Here is a 15,327-nt window from a genome sequence, read left to right as displayed (position 1 = left end):
TCCCTAATGCTGTAATCCTATATTCATTCATTCATTCATTCTTTGTTAATTTCTAAAATTAATTTTTATTGGAGTATAGTTGCTTTACAATGTTGTGTTAGTTTCTGCTGGACAGCAAAGTGAATCAGTTAAACATATACATATATCCCCTCTTTTTTAGATTCTTTTCCCATACAGGCCATTACAGAGTATTGAGTAGAGTTCCCTGTGCTATACAGTAGGTTCTTATTAGTTATCTATTTTATATATAGTAGTGTGTATATGTCAGTCCCAGTCTCCCAATTTATCCCCTCCCCCACCCTTTCCCCCTTGGTAACCACATTCATTGTTAATTTTAAGGGAGTTTTTGAGCATCTCCTTTGTGTTAGGTTTTGTGGGAGGAACAAAGATGTAGAGAATGCAGTCTCAGCCCTCAGGGAAGTTATAGTCAAGTAGTGACTCAACTGCCGTGATCCATAACCTCAGTGGGAGCGGCTGGTGACAGAGGTGGTGACGATATGGTACTTTTCAGCCTGCCAGCAGCTTTGCCCTGGCTCTGATTCAGTCTTCACAAGAACACTGCTGTGAGAGTAGGGACTGTGTTCTGGTTGCTCTGTGTCACCTCAGGAAGCGGAGATGCAGAGGGATCAGGTGACCTGTGTCTGGTGAGAGGAACAGCAGAAGCCACATCCCCTGAGTTTCCAGGGAAGCACAGAGGACGGGCCCTGAGACGCACTGCACCGGGCTGAGGAAGGCAGGCCCGGGCGTGGAGTGAGTAACAGAGACGGCCCACGTGGCTGCCTGCAGAGCCCCCAACCCCGTGCAGGTTTCCTGCTTTCTCTTTCCTCGTGTAGCAACTCGAGGAAAGGAGCACCAGGCCCCTGGTTGCCAGTATGTGGTTGAGATCTACTCGGCCATGCTTGATGAGACAGATTGAGCTTCTTAATTCAAAACATTTTGGCTTCTCAGATTTTTGTAAGTAGCCCAGGAGATGAGCATTTAGGTTTTCTCTTTTAAAGCACTTAAACTGAAAGTTCTACGTGACTTAAAGCAGTAGGTGTGCTGGTAGTTTTTCATCTCTAATTTCATAAAGTCTATTTACTGCACATCCACAACTTCGCGTGCTAAAGGCTCCCAAAACACTCATCCTTCATGGAAGCCAAGGAGTGAAGTCTCCCCTAGTGCGATGGCTCGACACAGTAAACTAATATTCCCTCTCCCGGGGCAAGGCGCCCCCGAGTTCCGTCACGTCAGTAACTCGCACAGCGCAAGGCCCCAAGCTGACTTGACATGATGAGAAGTAGTCTTGGTCGTTATATACAACGACTGTGCTGTCACAACAGAAGTGCTGGTTTATTTTAAGTGAGCCATTGATTCTGTGTGCATGCCCTGGCGTGGCACAGAGCCTGTGGTTTCCCCACTCCTTGAGGTTTCCCACTGACAGCTCTGGGCTTTGATAGCAAGGCCAAAAATAAGCTCACAAAATTCATAAATAGCAGCCTACACAAGAGCAATACTGCTTCTAAGTTCACTTGACCAAAAGCGAAACAAAGGACCATTTTTCTGTCCTCTGTGTGCTACGCCCTTGTTGGACAATATAGCATGTGAAAGAAATACCCAAGAATAGATCTTCTTAAACGACTTCATCTGCTTAGCAAGTCTTTCTTGGGAGTGGATATTCATGTTTAAAGTGCATCTTTGTCTATGACATAAATCGCAGCAAGATCCTTTTTGACCCACCTCCTAGAGAAATGGAAATAAAAACAAAAATAAACAAATGGGACCTAATGAAACTTAAAAGCTTTTGCCAAGCAAAAGAAAACATAAGACGAAAAGACAACCCTCAGAATGGGAGAAGATATTTGCAAATGAAGCAACTGACAAAGGATTAATCTCCAAAATTTACAAGCAGCTCAGTATCAAAAAAACAAACAACCCAATCCAAAAATGGGCAGAAGACCTAAATAGACATTTCTCCAAAGAAGATATACACATTGCCAACAAACACATGAAAGGATGCTCAACATCACTAATCATTAGAGAAATGCAAATCAAAACTACAATGAGGTATCACCTCACACCAGTTAGAATGGCCATCATCAAAAAATCTACAAACAATAAATGCTGGAGAGGGTGTGGAGGAAAGGGAACCCTCTTGCACTGTTGGTGGGAATGTAAATTGATACAGCCACTATGGAGAACAGTATGGAGATTCCTTAAAAAACTAAAAATAGAACTACCATACGACCCAGCAATCCCACTACTGGGCATATACACTGAGAAAACCATAATTCAAAGAGTCATGTGCCACAATGTTCATTGCAGCTCTATTTACAATAGCCAGGACATGGAAGCAACCGAAGTGTCCATCGACAGATGAATGGATAAAGAAGATGTGGCACATATATACAGTGGAATATTACTCAGCCATAAAAAGAAACGAAATTGAGTTATTTGTAGTGTGGTGGATGGACCTAGAGTCTGTCATACAGAGTGAAGTAAGTCAGAAAGAGAAAAACAAATACCGTATGCTAACACATATATATGGAATCTAAAAAAGAAAAAAAAAAAAGGTTCTGAAGAGCCTAGGGGCAGGACAGGAATAAAGACGCAGACGTAAAGAATGGACTTGAGGACACGGGGAGGGGGAAGGGTAAGCTGGGACGAAGTGAGAGAGTGGCATGGACATATGTACACTACCAAATGTAAAATAGATAGCTAGTGGGAAGCAGCTGCATAGCACAGGGAGATCAGCTCGGTGCTTTGTGACCACCTAGAGGGGTGGGATAGGGAAGGTGGGAGGGAGACGCAAGAGGGAGGAGATATGGGGATATATGTATATGTATAGCTGATTCACTTTGTTATAAAGCAGAAAGTAACACACCATTGTAAAGCAATTATACTCCAATAAAGATGTTAAAAATAAAATAATAAAATAAAAAAAATAAAGTGCATCTTTGAAATCTAAGATCTGTCCAGTCTCATCAGGAATGAGTGAGAACAACAGTTGCCGTTTTTTCTTTATATTTGACCCTGCCTGATAGTCTGGCCCTGGGTTCTCCTACAAAGCTACCCACCCGCCCATCCGTAGCATTCCTCTTTCTCTCCCCTTTGATTTTTGTAGTATTTTCCTTTTCTACTACAGTCCATTCTTTGTCACTCTTTAACCGTATTCTTTCTATTAACAGCTTTCATCAAACCATCCCCATGTTTGGAAATCTGGGGTGACGCCCCATATGCTGTCACGTCAAATCTAAGCCCTTCTGACTGCCCATCCCCAGCCTACCTCACCAGCCCCCACTCCTGCCTTCCTCCCAGTCTAAACCCATGGTTTTATCTTAGTCATCAAAGAGTTAATAATCACACACACACACACACACACACACACACACACACACACACACACACACGCTAACACTGCTCATTTCCCCATCTCTGCCTTATCTCTATTGCTTGCCCTGTCCAGAATGCCCCTCCATCCTACCTTTTAGCTTCTCTGTCATATTCTTTGTCTAAGACCAGCTTATGTCCATCCTACCCTGAGGATTTGTGATTTGTGCCACCCAATGAGGCACTAACACGTGATGTAATCTCTTGAGTAGTTGACTCTTGTTGGTCTAGTTCCAGCCAGGTGGTGAGCCTCCTGTAGGCAGGGCTGCCTCTGCGGTGGCCCTCCCAGTGTTGGCCTCAAGGTTGGGCCCGTCAAGGGTTTGTATTTCAGATTTCCAAGCCTAAGATGGTGCCGAGAACCCAGCTTCCAGGATTCTGAACTTCCTGGGCACCATGAAGCCAGGACAAGGCATGGCCTTGTGCTGGATCTTTGCCAGGGGGTTTGCTGCTTTTGTGGAATTTCCCAGTTGGTGGCAATGTTCTAGGCTATCAGACTGAAACTGTTTTCTGCTTTTTCCTTTCAGTTTACTATTAAGCCATTGGATAAGAAAATTGATGTCTTCAAATTTAACTCCTCAAAGCTTCGTGTTAATAAGCTGGTAAGTTGAGATCCTGGTTTTTGTTACAGACTGTAGTTTTTCTGTGAAATTGAAAGCCCTTTTTGAACCAGTATCAGAGTGACATGTTGTGAGGTGTAGAATGATCACTCACTTGGTACGTGCTTCTCTGATCAGCCTTGAAAGATTTCTCTTTAGCTTAACCTAAAGAGTCAAACCTACATTTTGTGATGAGGAATTTCTAAAAGTTATTTTTATTGAAGTACTTCATACATATGAAAGGATATGTATAATGTATACATGGGCTATAAAGAACAACAGAAATAAACAGCTACTTACCCACCACCAAGCTTTAAGAAATAGCACACTCCCAACACTGTGGAACCGCCCCCGCATTAGCACCTTGCTGTCCCCCCTCTCCCCGAGGGTGACCACCATTCTCAGCTGTGTGCTTAATGTCCCCCTGCTTTTCATCAGAACTTTAGTTCGTATACGGCAAGTTATGTATGTTTTTGGAATTTATATATGTGCTATCAACTGTGTTCTTCCGTCACATGCCTTTTTTACACATTATTTTTTGAGATTTATCTATGTTGATGCTCAAAGATATGGTCCTTTCATTTCACTGCTGTATAGTATTCCATTATATATTCTGTTAAAAAAAAATATATATATATATATATATATTTTTTTTTTTTTTTCTCCATTCTCCTGTTAATGGACAATTAAGTGCTTTCTGCGTCTTGTGTCTGCCCGCTGGTACGCGTGGGCAATCGCTTCCCTGGAGTCTAGAGAGTGTCTTCACATAGCCCTGCATGTGGTATATGTCCAAATTCAAGGTTATGTCACGTTGTTTTCCAAAGAAGGTGAATTAATGTACAGAATCAACAACACTGGGTGAGACTTCCTTTTGCCTTATATCCTATATCCTCAGCAATTGTGTTATTAGCCTTTAAAAATTTTTGCCAATCTTGTGCATTTAAAATGGTATCTCAGTGTCATATTAATTTGCATCTTTATATTTGCTAATGAGGTTGAATATCTTTTTGTATATTTATTGGCCAGTCTCATTGTCTCTTTTGTCAAACTTGTTTCTTGTCTTTTGGCTGTTTTTCTTTTGGGTTGTTTGTTTTCTTTATTGGTTATCTCTTCTTCCAGTTTGTGTCTTATTTTTCCTTTTTTTTTTTATGCCTTAACAAATTTTAATGTAGATAAACGTATACATCTTTTCCTTAACTATTTGTGTTTTTTGTGGCTTGCTTGACATCTTTCCTTATCCTGTGACCATCAAGATATTCTTCTATGTTCTCTTCTAAGAATTTCCAGGGCTTGATCTTTGCACTTAAGGCATTAATCCCTCTGGAGTCGAGTTTTGCATGTGGTGGAGGTGGGGGAATCCAACTTACTTTTTTCCCACGAATGACCTGTCGTCCCAGCCCTGCCTGTTGAACACGCTTTGCCATCATCTCCCCTGGTATGCAGAGCCACGCGCTGACTCCGCAGAGTGAAGGGCATCAGAAGACAAGCTAAATGGCGCCCCTTCCTCTCTTCACTGTGATTGTCTCCAGAGCTGAGGTCTGGAGGCCACAGGGAGGACGTTGGTTGTTTCCCTCCATACCTTCTCTCAGGTTCCCCACAAGAGCCCTTGGACCAAGATGCTGTAGCTGCTGTGCTGTCTCAGTGGAGTCAACGTGTGGGTATAACATTTCTCCTGCTTTCATCGCACAGATTCTCCAGCTGTGTATCGGGAACCACGACCTGTTCATGAGGAGGAGGAAGGCTGATTCTTTGGAAGTTCAGCAGATGAAAGCTCAGGCCAGGGAGGAGAAGGCCAGAAAGCAGGTGAGCAGGTGAACTGCCGCTGTCTCCTGGTGGTGGTCTTGGCCCGGAGGTAAGGAGTGGGCTCACAGGAGTCCTTTGAGCATGGATCTGCCTACTCTTATTTTATTCCTGTTGGGTCTTTTTGGCTGATGAATAAATGATGGTGGGACGTCAGCTCTGGAAATGAGGAATAAACTCTAACAGCATATCTCAAAGACACATCCCTAGTTATTTCTCCAGTGAAGTGAGTGAAGTGTGATTAATGCACGTTGTGGGCAGAGATAGCCAAGCCCACATGTATCCACCCACCTATCCACCCATCCATCCATCCATCCATCGTCCATGCAGCTAAGCTTTCATTCTTTCTGCCTGCCTGTCTCCTGTGCCCAGACTTCTCCTTTTCTAATTAGATGGTGATGGAATGCAGGGCGGCATCTCTGCGCCCACTGCTGGAATTAGACTCCGGCCGCACTTCCCCATTGCAGGTCAACCCAGGCGGCACATCGCCCACAGCGAGAGGTGCCAGGAGCACGTTATCAGCAGCCTGGACGATCTGCATCATTGTTTTCTACTCTTAGACCTTTTTGACTCACCGCAATCCAGAAAGCTAGTCTGAGCCCCGCTGCTGAGAATATCAATCGTGGCTTTGGATGAACTACTAGACAGAGTAGCAGCAGCTGCAATCGGCTGCCCTTAGGACTTGCAGGCTTGGAGGGGTAATAATTAGTCTGTGTGCAGCTCTCTAATTTGGGTCCTCCGATGAAGCTGGCTCCCGGCCCTGAGATTTAGAATGAAATGCCCAGTTTGATCCATTGTGCTCTCGGCTCCGTCTCTGTGCTCTCGGCTCCGTCTCTTTGCTCTCTGAGATGGCGGGCCACAGATGTACTCTTCGGGATGCTTTGGGGTGGGGTGGGGGACAGTGGAATGGGTTTTGCTGGACAAAGAAATGCTCCTGGGCCAGCACAGGGTCATAGTGGCAACTTCAAGAAGAGCCCTCTCTGACCTCTTTATCAGCAGAGGAAAGCTTAGAAGTGAGAGATCTGATCACGGCAAGGAGCGTGTAAGCCTCCAGGCTGTGCAGAGAGTAGCTTGAACACAACCCTGGACCTGCACTGCCTGTAGGATGGCAGATGCACATTCCTGGCATCTGGCAACCTCAGGTCAGGGGCTTCATGGCCCAGCAGTACAGACATTGACCTTGGAGCCAGATGTGAAACTTAGTATGTGACCCTAGTGATTGACCTACCTTCCAGATCTCGGTTTTCTTATCTGTCAAGTGGAGCTAAGGATCTCTCTTCTGTGTCTCAGATCAGAGGACACACTGTACCTAAAGGTCTTTGTGAGCTGAAACTGCTTTGCAAACAGGAGGTCCCTTAAGATTGGGGTGGAGGTCTCAGGGAGGGTGCAATGCTGAGAGCAGAAGGGGATTGTAGACTTTTTTCAAGTGGAGGATAATGGGGATCTAGTCATCCACCTAATGGGAATGGTAATATGATGGAAATTAGAGAACAAATCGGCCAAGCTTTTCATTGACCTGCAAGAGGAAAACTGGAGAAAAATTTACTGTATTTTATTGCGTGTCTTTGCATTATTCCTTTGAGGCCCAATGCATTTTTTTGACTTACTATTTAGAAAAAGCAGCAATCTTAAAAATCTTGTGTTTGGGAGAAGATTGAAGCAAGAAGTAAGTAATTAAATGTGCTTTAATTATTTAAGGAAGAAAATAGTGCAGTGGTCATTTCTGGCTCCTGCTTTCTGAACTCAGCTAGAGCCCTAGGATCACAGAGAATAGCACTTGTCCTCTGCTTGTTCCCCTTATTAAGCTCGGCATGTGGCCCAATTAATACAGTGATCCAGAAGGCAAGGGAGGCGGCAGCAGCTTAGTGCTGGTGCCGTAAGGATCAGGGATCAGGGCCACGTTCCCACTCCTCCCCCCGGGCTCCCTCCTGTCGCAGGCCTGGCTCAGGAGTTGCTTCCGCTTGAGGCTGTGGGGGTCTGCGCCTGGCTGCTGCCGCCTCCCGCTGTGAAATACAATGTGTGAGCTATTGATGCATCACACGGATGATTCCATCTTCTCCGAGGGTCAGAGGCAAGAGTGGAGCTACTGTTGATGAGATTAGAGGTGTGGGAGGGGTCCGTGTGGGTAAGAAGCGGCACGGTGGCTCATGGTGGTGGAGAGGGACACGTGGTCTATCTCTGGAGCTGCCCCTTGGGGAGAAGGAGCCTGCATTGTGTCCTGTCAGCTGCAGGGCAGAGCCACTGGGGTCTCAGGCACGTTGGCCAGGTAGCTGTTTCCGTACCCAGCGTGTACGGATGTACCCGTACATCCAGGTGGAGACTGGCTCCGTGTTCTGCTGTTTGTTCATTTACCACTAGATGATTTTTCAAGGAGCACGGCTTTCCACTCTACAGCTGGTTTAGAAGGATGGAGGGTGGTGGGTGAGGAGAACGACACTGGTACCTAAAGTCCAGGGAAGAAAAGGGTCCCCAGAGGGGAGACCCTGGGCACTGGCCGTCCTCGGATCTGTGGCACAGCAGGTCATGGGCCCTGTGACCAGCGACCGCTCATTCCCCCCAGATGGAGAGGCAGCGCCTCGCTCGAGAGAAGCAGATGAGGGAGGAGGCTGAACGCACGAGGGACGAGCTGGAGAGGAGGCTGCTGCAGATGAAGGAAGAGGCGACGATGGCCAACGAAGCCCTGGTGACTTCCAAGGGGCTGGGTCCTGGGAGGCTACTCGGACTCCCTCTGGCTCTGGAGTTAGGCCCCCAAGGACCACGGATTAGCCACATTTACTTTGACATTTTGGCTTAAAAAAATTATTGTCTTTCTCTCCGCCTGTGTTTCCAGGAGCAGATTTAGATTGAGTTCAACCTCCAAGTGCAGGCAGACTCCACTCACCGTGGGTCACCTTTCCCGCAGGGTGTCTCAGCCCTGGCCCGCCCTACCTCGGGGCCAGGTCATCCCCTGGTGGGGGCCATCCTGTGTGTTGAGGGCTGATTGGCTGTGTCCCTGGCCTCTGCCCACTGGATTCCCCCATTTGTGACAATCAAAAATGTCTCTAGACATTGTGACGTGTCCCCAGAGGGCACAGTCTCCCGTGCTTTTGAAGCACTTATTTAAAGAGAAAGAAGGACAGAGTTAAGTTAGGTTTCTCCCTCATAAAGTGTAGCCTCAGCTCAAGTGGGTCCCCATGGAGGGACCCTGAAGGGCCTTCTGAGAAGTTGAAGGGTGTGGCTTGGGGACACTCCGTGGCAGGGCCCCAAGGAGTCCAAGACCTTGGTCCTTGCTGACCTGAGTGTCTGAGGCCTGATCGGGGTGGGATGACAGGCACAGGACTCCTGTTCCCACTGACTACGCTCTTTTCTCCAGATGCGGTCCGAGGAGACAGCCGACCTGTTGGCCGAAAAGGCCCAAATCACTGAGGAGGAGGCAAAGCTCCTGGCACAGAAGGCGGCAGAGGCCGAACAGGAGATGCAGCGCATCAAGGCCACGGCCATCCGGACGGAGGAAGAGAAGCGCCTTATGGAGCAGAAGGTGCTGGAGGCCGAGGTGCTGGCGCTGAAGATGGCTGAGGAGTCCGAGAGGAGGTCAGCATGGGGGCGGGGAGGCCCTGCGCTGGGGCAGAGCCTGCTGGCAGCTGCTGACCCATCTCCCGGGCAGGGGCAAAGGCTCCTTCCCGCACAGGCCGGTGGGGCTGGAGCTGGACGGGTGCAGGAACGTAGTTCTCTTGTCCGGTGGACTCTGGTCGGGCTGTGCCTTTGCGATGAGCCCCCGTCTCTGTGATGCTTGTGTTTGCAGGAAAACCATCGAGCTTGTCCACAGGCTGCTGTTAGCTGAGGAGACATGAGGAGGCTCTTCTGACATTTACAGAACATGCTTCTTTTCCCTTTTGGTTTGAGAGGCGTGTGGGGAGACAGCAGCTATTCACCTTTAACGCTTCCCTGAAGATGGGAGGGGAGGGCAGGGTGCCCTGGCTCACGACCAGGTCGAAGGATGGGACTGTAGTCTGTGCTTTTCAAAGACAATTGGAGGCTCTGGGCTGTGCTGGTTCCACAGCCGTCAGATAACCCTGGCTCATTCCTCGCGGCACTCGGTCTGTGGGTTTAGAACACCTGAATTTGGCTTTTCACTGCCAGGGTGCAGTCGCTACAGTTTCCTCTCCATTCTTTGCGTGTCATTCTGGGAATACGGTTCCGTGTTTCCCACCCTGCCCTAGGCTCCTTTCTTTCCATGTGCCGTCACTTCCCCGCGAGTGATGTGTGTTGGGCTGGGTCCCCTGGGTCCAGTGTCCTGACGAGGCACGAGGCCGTCAGCTATGTGCTTATCTTCCTGCCCGAGGAGGTTGTTTCACTTGGGGGTCCTGAAGAATCAGTTCTTTCACATCCTGCCCTTTGTGATCCAGTATGACACCTTTGCCCAGCCCACTCTCACCCAGAAAGCAGCAGAGGAAGCTTCTAGCCCCTCCCCCGATTTCCCTCCCCCTCCCCCAGTTGCAAAGGTTCATCCTTGACTCTTCTGGCCACCTGCTTCACTGCTCTCCCAGTTTTGATTTAAACTGGAAATCAGTTGAAATGAACAATACCTGGGAATGTTGTTCCTGCTTTGGAAGTTCTGATTTCATGTAAATCCTCCCCCACCCCCCCACCCCCGTGCTTGTTTGCCTGGTCTGGTGCCATCCTCAGGGTTAACCGAGCTCCCTCGTCTCCGGGGGTCAAGGGGAAGAGGGGTCTCTTTCCTCCTCCTGTCATCTTCTGTGGAGCTGAGGGTCCCTTCTCTCCTTGCAGGGCCAAGGAGGCAGATCAGCTGAAGCAGGACCTGCAGGAAGCCCGCGAGGCAGAGCGAAGAGCCAAGCAGAAGCTCCTGGAAATCACCACCAAGCCCACGTACCCGGTGAGCCTGGGGCTGCCAGCCGCGCTGCTTCTCACCTCGTAGCGGTCCCTTCCCTCCCAGCCCTCCGGTTCCCCTGGTGGGGCCTTCAGGGCGACTGTTAAGCAAACGCATGGTGGAGCGAATGGTGCAGAATGTTCTAGGGCCTTGAAAGAGAGATGGGACATAGGGAGGTGACTTGGTTTAAGCAAAGTAACAGAGGTGGGAAGCAAAGTGGTCCAAGGGGTAATAAATGATACCACTGACGATCTTATAGGGCAGACGGTGGGAGAAGTAGATTGGGGCCATATTTTAGACGACCCTCTGATCTGGGAGGAGAAAGTCCTCAAAACAAATCTAACTGCCTCACCCTCTGCTTCAGGGGTGGGCATGCTGGGCCCAGAGCCTTTGTGGCCTCTGGAGGGGTGGGTGGTTGACGCAGCAGTGCCCTCTGTTCTTGTGGAACCGAACCTCCTAATCTGATTTCTCCTTTGTAGCCCATGAACCCACTCCCAGCCCCGCTGCCTCCTGACATACCAAGCTTCAACCTCATTGGTGACAGCCTGTCTTTCGACTTCAAGGATACTGACATGAAGCGGCTTTCCATGGAGATAGAGAAAGAAAAGTACGGAGCCCCCTCCCCTCCCCCGTGCCCCGCGTGGGCAGCCTGGCACTAACTCCTACAAAGGTTTGTTCTGTCCTCACCCACCGGGAGAGGAATTTCCTAATTGGAAATGAAGGGCGACAGACCAGCATTCATCTTCCAGGATAAAAATGACACTTGATTGGTGACCCGGAGTTTATAGTGGCTCCAGAGCTCACCTGAAGTCTAGGACTGGTTGTCAGAGGTCTCCAAGCCAGTCAGACCGCTGTTCACGTGGTGGTCCGTGGTGGTCGTGTTCTAACCTGGTGATGCGACACGTTTCCTAGTTGTGTTCTCTGGCGGCTGAGCTCTGTGGCGGGTCCCATGTCTAGAACAAGGGCGAGAGAGAAGAAACTCAAGCTCAAGGCTGAGGAGGGCAAACGGCTGGGGCTACAGTCAGCTTGAACGGCCCTGCCGTGGGAGCCACACATTGAGCCCAGCGTGCCCTGAGCTGTCCTCCTCCTTCACTTTATGGTCGGGGACGTGGCTCTGAGATGGAAGGGAGCCCCACTGCAGAGGGCATCTAACTGAGGTCCCCTAATCAGAGCCGTTGGTAAATCGGCCATCTGTGCCATGGCTGGCCAGGGAAATGTCACAGTAGCTGCCAGGCACGGGGTGCCTGGGTGACAGGGTCCTTTATCTTTTATCTCATTTCATTCCCACCAACTGACTTCAAAGGTAGGTTTAGTGTTCCCATTTATAAATGAGAACCCAGATTTAGAGCATTTAAGGAGCTCACCCAGCACCCCACAGCTGATGAGGGACAGATCCGGGGTGCAGCGCTTCGTCCGTCTGACTTTGCGGCCCATGTGCTTTCACCTTGTTTGGTGTCCTCAGGTAACCCTCTCCGTGTCCAGCATGGGCAGCCACAGGCCGGGCAGTAAGTCTCTCTGGGCTCGTGTCCTGAGGATAGAGGGACCCAGCGTCTCTGTCTGTGGCACCCGCAGTCCCCTCCACCCGTGGTGGAGTTTCCCTCTACCCTTCACTGTTTTCTAGGCATGCTCAGCAGTACATGGTTGTGTGATCAGGGTACTGCTTTTTTACAGTTTATGTTTTCTTACTCATTACCTGTGCGCACCAGGCACCACCCGTGTGTGGGAATCACTGCAGAATGTCCCTTGTGTCTGTGATGCCCGGTTTGCCTGGCTGTGCCCGTGTAGCTGGACACCCTGAGGATGGCTTCCTTCATAGATAACCATGTGTGCTTGCAGGTGGTGGTGGGCATCTTTCTATCCCTGGTGTTTGCTGAGTGAGCTTCGGTCATCTTTAGGAGATTATGTCCCAAAACAAGTAGGGATGTGGCCATGGCCTATCAGAAGAGGTCACTAGAATGGAATTACTTCTCCGAGAAGCGTTGAGACAAGATTGTTTTGGATGCCAGGAGGCTTGTTTCTTGTGTTGTTTTCTGTATAGAACTAAAAACTATCTGTTATCCATTACAACTGGTATGAGAGTTTACTGAGGCTTTCCTACACTTCCTTCTGTTTAATCCTGACCACAGCCCTGTGATCGTTATCCCTATCTTACGGATGAGGAAACAGATGCAGAGCAGTTTAGTGACTGGCCCAAGCTCCCATGGCCCGTGAGTGGCCGAGCAGAGATGTGAACCCCAGGCTCAGACCCTGGGTCCCAGGCCAAGCAGTGTGTGGGTCTGGAGCCTCTCGGTCACGGTACCTCACTGTTTGCCAGACCCCCTGATACTCTGTCCTCTCTCTGGCAGGGTGGAGTATATGGAGAAGAGCAAGCACCTGCAGGAGCAGCTCAACGAACTCAAGACAGAGATCGAGGCCTTGAAACTCAAAGAGAGGGAGACGGCCTTGGATATTCTGCACAATGAGAACTCTGATCAGGGCGGCACCAGCAGCAAACACAATACCATTAAAAAGGTACCGAGTCTCTTGTCTTTTGCTGATTAGGACAGTCGTTAATGAAATGTGAGGTTGGCATCTGGTTTCCTCAGTAGCCGAGTCATTAGACTGTTGTCATTTTTTATATGTACTTAGTTGAGGACATTTTTTGACTCACGCCAGAAAGGGAATTTAATCTGCCAATGACTGTGAACCCATTGGCTCGATGGAAGGGGAGCTTGTGTTAAAAGCTCTGATGAAATGAATCACGGTTAAAGGACAGGTTTTGATCCATCATTTAGCAGTAAAGCAGTTCTGTCTTTTAAGCCGAGGGGAGTTCTGCCCAGGGAGCTGCCTTACTTAATGAGAAAGCAAAATGAAAGGGAGGCTGTTGAGAATGGACTCTCCCTCTCGTCTTTTTGTGTTTTTAAATGGCAAAGACTGTAAAATTCTGTTCTTGATTTAGAAACCAAATTCTGAAGTTTTAACTTTTTTCAGACTTGAAAGGGAGTATTTAGAAGAACCTTAATGTTTTAAAAGATGAGACTTCATTTATGTTGCTAACAGTTTCATGTCTTTCTCCACGGATATTTTGAGCTTTCAGCATTTTGGAGGAAGTTAAATTCCATGCTAAGTATCAGCCCAAGAGTGTACATCTCTTATGCTGGGCAAAGCGGAAAGGTCCTCTCCTGCCAGGTGATGTCAGCTCCTGTCTCTTCCCCCAGGACCAGGCTAACACCTGTAAAATGGGGGTCAGTAAGACAAGGCTCTTCGTTGAGTTTAGATGGTGATAGTTAGATGTGTTTCACTTTGTACGCTTTAGCGTAGTCTTTAAATTGGTCTCCCGGTTTGAGAGCTGTTTGTTTTCAAGAGATCCGTATCTACCTGCCATCGTTGAGGGGTACAGTCGGGAGCCCTGAATCCTCCCTCTTGACTCCAGTTAGTATTGGCACCGAGTAGAGAATTCCTTTTAATAGGGTGACCTGGAGGGAGAGACCTTTCCACAGTCCACGTTCTTCTTTCCTCCAGCTTCTGTAACTTACCGGGTTTCCCTTCCAAACCAAATTCTGAAACAGTTAGCAAAGGGGAGCTGGAGTGAGGCCTCAGCCAGTGAGCAGAGAGGAAGAAGGATGACTGGGCCAGTGAGCCAGTCGGGCCTCACAGGAGCTGCCTCGGACCCCTCCCTGCCCCACTCCCTCCCCCGGCGCCGGGCGCAGGCTCATCTTTGCCACTGCTGCCGTGATCTGGGCCCTCGACCACAGGGCCCTGGGGTGCTGAAAGCTGGGGAGACCCGTTTCCAAGCTATAAAAACACACAAATGAAGTCACTTGTCACAATTTCAGGCCTGTCTGAGCATTTTGCAAATGGCACATGTGGCATTGTTGATATCACAGGGTATGTTTTTGTTTTTCTTCATTTTATTTTGCTGGTTTAGCCTCAAGCCCAAGGCAGAAGACCTATCTGCATTTGAGCCCTCAAAGTAGGTTATTCCCAGGTACTCTGTATGTGGTGATGGGACTGCCCTCTGTGATACTAACCCCTGCATGAGCTTGCCTGTCTCTGTCCCCGGGCCGTGCCGACCCCTCCCGAGGGCAGGTGGCGCCTGGGGACTGGCCGCAGCATGCTTCGAGTCTGAGAGCAGGCATCCGCCCTGTGGGGCCAGGACAGCCTCCAGGGTGCAGAAGGCTGCCTCGTTCTGAAGAGCATGTCCTGGGGCTGTAGGACCAGCCGTCCTTCACATCTTGTGTCGTTGTCGGGCTGGGGAAAGTCATGGCTTCTTGTCCGGTCAGGTCTGTCTAAAGTCCTTTGTCTTGGTGGCGTACTCCTTAGATAAATAACCCTAGCATGGAAACGGGGTCAATTTGGGTGTTCTTAAGACTGGTGCCTTTAACACGAGATCAAGACCTTTCGTGTGGTGACAGCCTCTGAAGACCCGCAGTCATACCTGGTAGCTTCTGGTCGTGGGATGAAGGGGCTGCCCGTGTTCCCTCATTTTCCTCTAGAGCCTCCCTTTCTGTACACATCTATTCTCTTTTCAAGTACAGCAAACCAATAGCACAGGGGTCTGATATGCAGTCAGGCTAAGCGGACTGTCTGTCCGCCGGCGCGCTAACGGCCACCCCTGCCTGGGCTTCTCCACAGTCTGGGGCGCGGTCACAGTCGCCGTGAGCTCATGTCGGGACAGAGCAGTCCGGGCACCCAGCAGACGGGCAGTCAGTGCTC

General features: G+C 49.2%; 1 protein-coding gene across 3 annotated transcripts in view; it reads left to right on the top strand.

The window, feature by feature from the left end:
- Positions 1–15,327, top strand: part of NF2 (NF2, moesin-ezrin-radixin like (MERLIN) tumor suppressor) — an 85,006-nt gene that overhangs the window by 57,397 nt on the left and 12,282 nt on the right. Inside the window, exons 9-16 of one of the 3 annotated variants that reach the window (XM_068562207.1) lie at positions 3,894–3,968; positions 5,655–5,768; positions 8,326–8,448; positions 9,118–9,335; positions 10,533–10,638; positions 11,112–11,239; positions 12,978–13,143; positions 14,540–14,584. In XM_068562207.1, coding sequence (XP_068418308.1) covers positions 3,894–3,968; positions 5,655–5,768; positions 8,326–8,448; positions 9,118–9,335; positions 10,533–10,638; positions 11,112–11,239; positions 12,978–13,143; positions 14,540–14,575 — 966 coding nt within the window. In that variant the 3' untranslated portion in view covers positions 14,576–14,584. Of the gene's footprint in view, positions 1–3,893; positions 3,969–5,654; positions 5,769–8,325; positions 8,449–9,117; positions 9,336–10,532; positions 10,639–11,111; positions 11,240–12,977; positions 13,151–14,539; positions 14,653–15,327 lie in introns of those variants that run through there. The other 2 variants (XM_068562208.1, XM_068562206.1) reach the window with 2 other exon arrangements.

The sequence above is a fragment of the Eschrichtius robustus genome, chromosome 14, assembly GCF_028021215.1.
Source record: "Eschrichtius robustus isolate mEscRob2 chromosome 14, mEscRob2.pri, whole genome shotgun sequence".
NCBI classification, from domain to species: Eukaryota; Metazoa; Chordata; class Mammalia; order Artiodactyla; family Eschrichtiidae; genus Eschrichtius; species Eschrichtius robustus.
The sequence above is the reverse complement of the archived record's forward strand: the minus strand, read 5'-3'. Positions and strand labels throughout refer to the sequence as shown.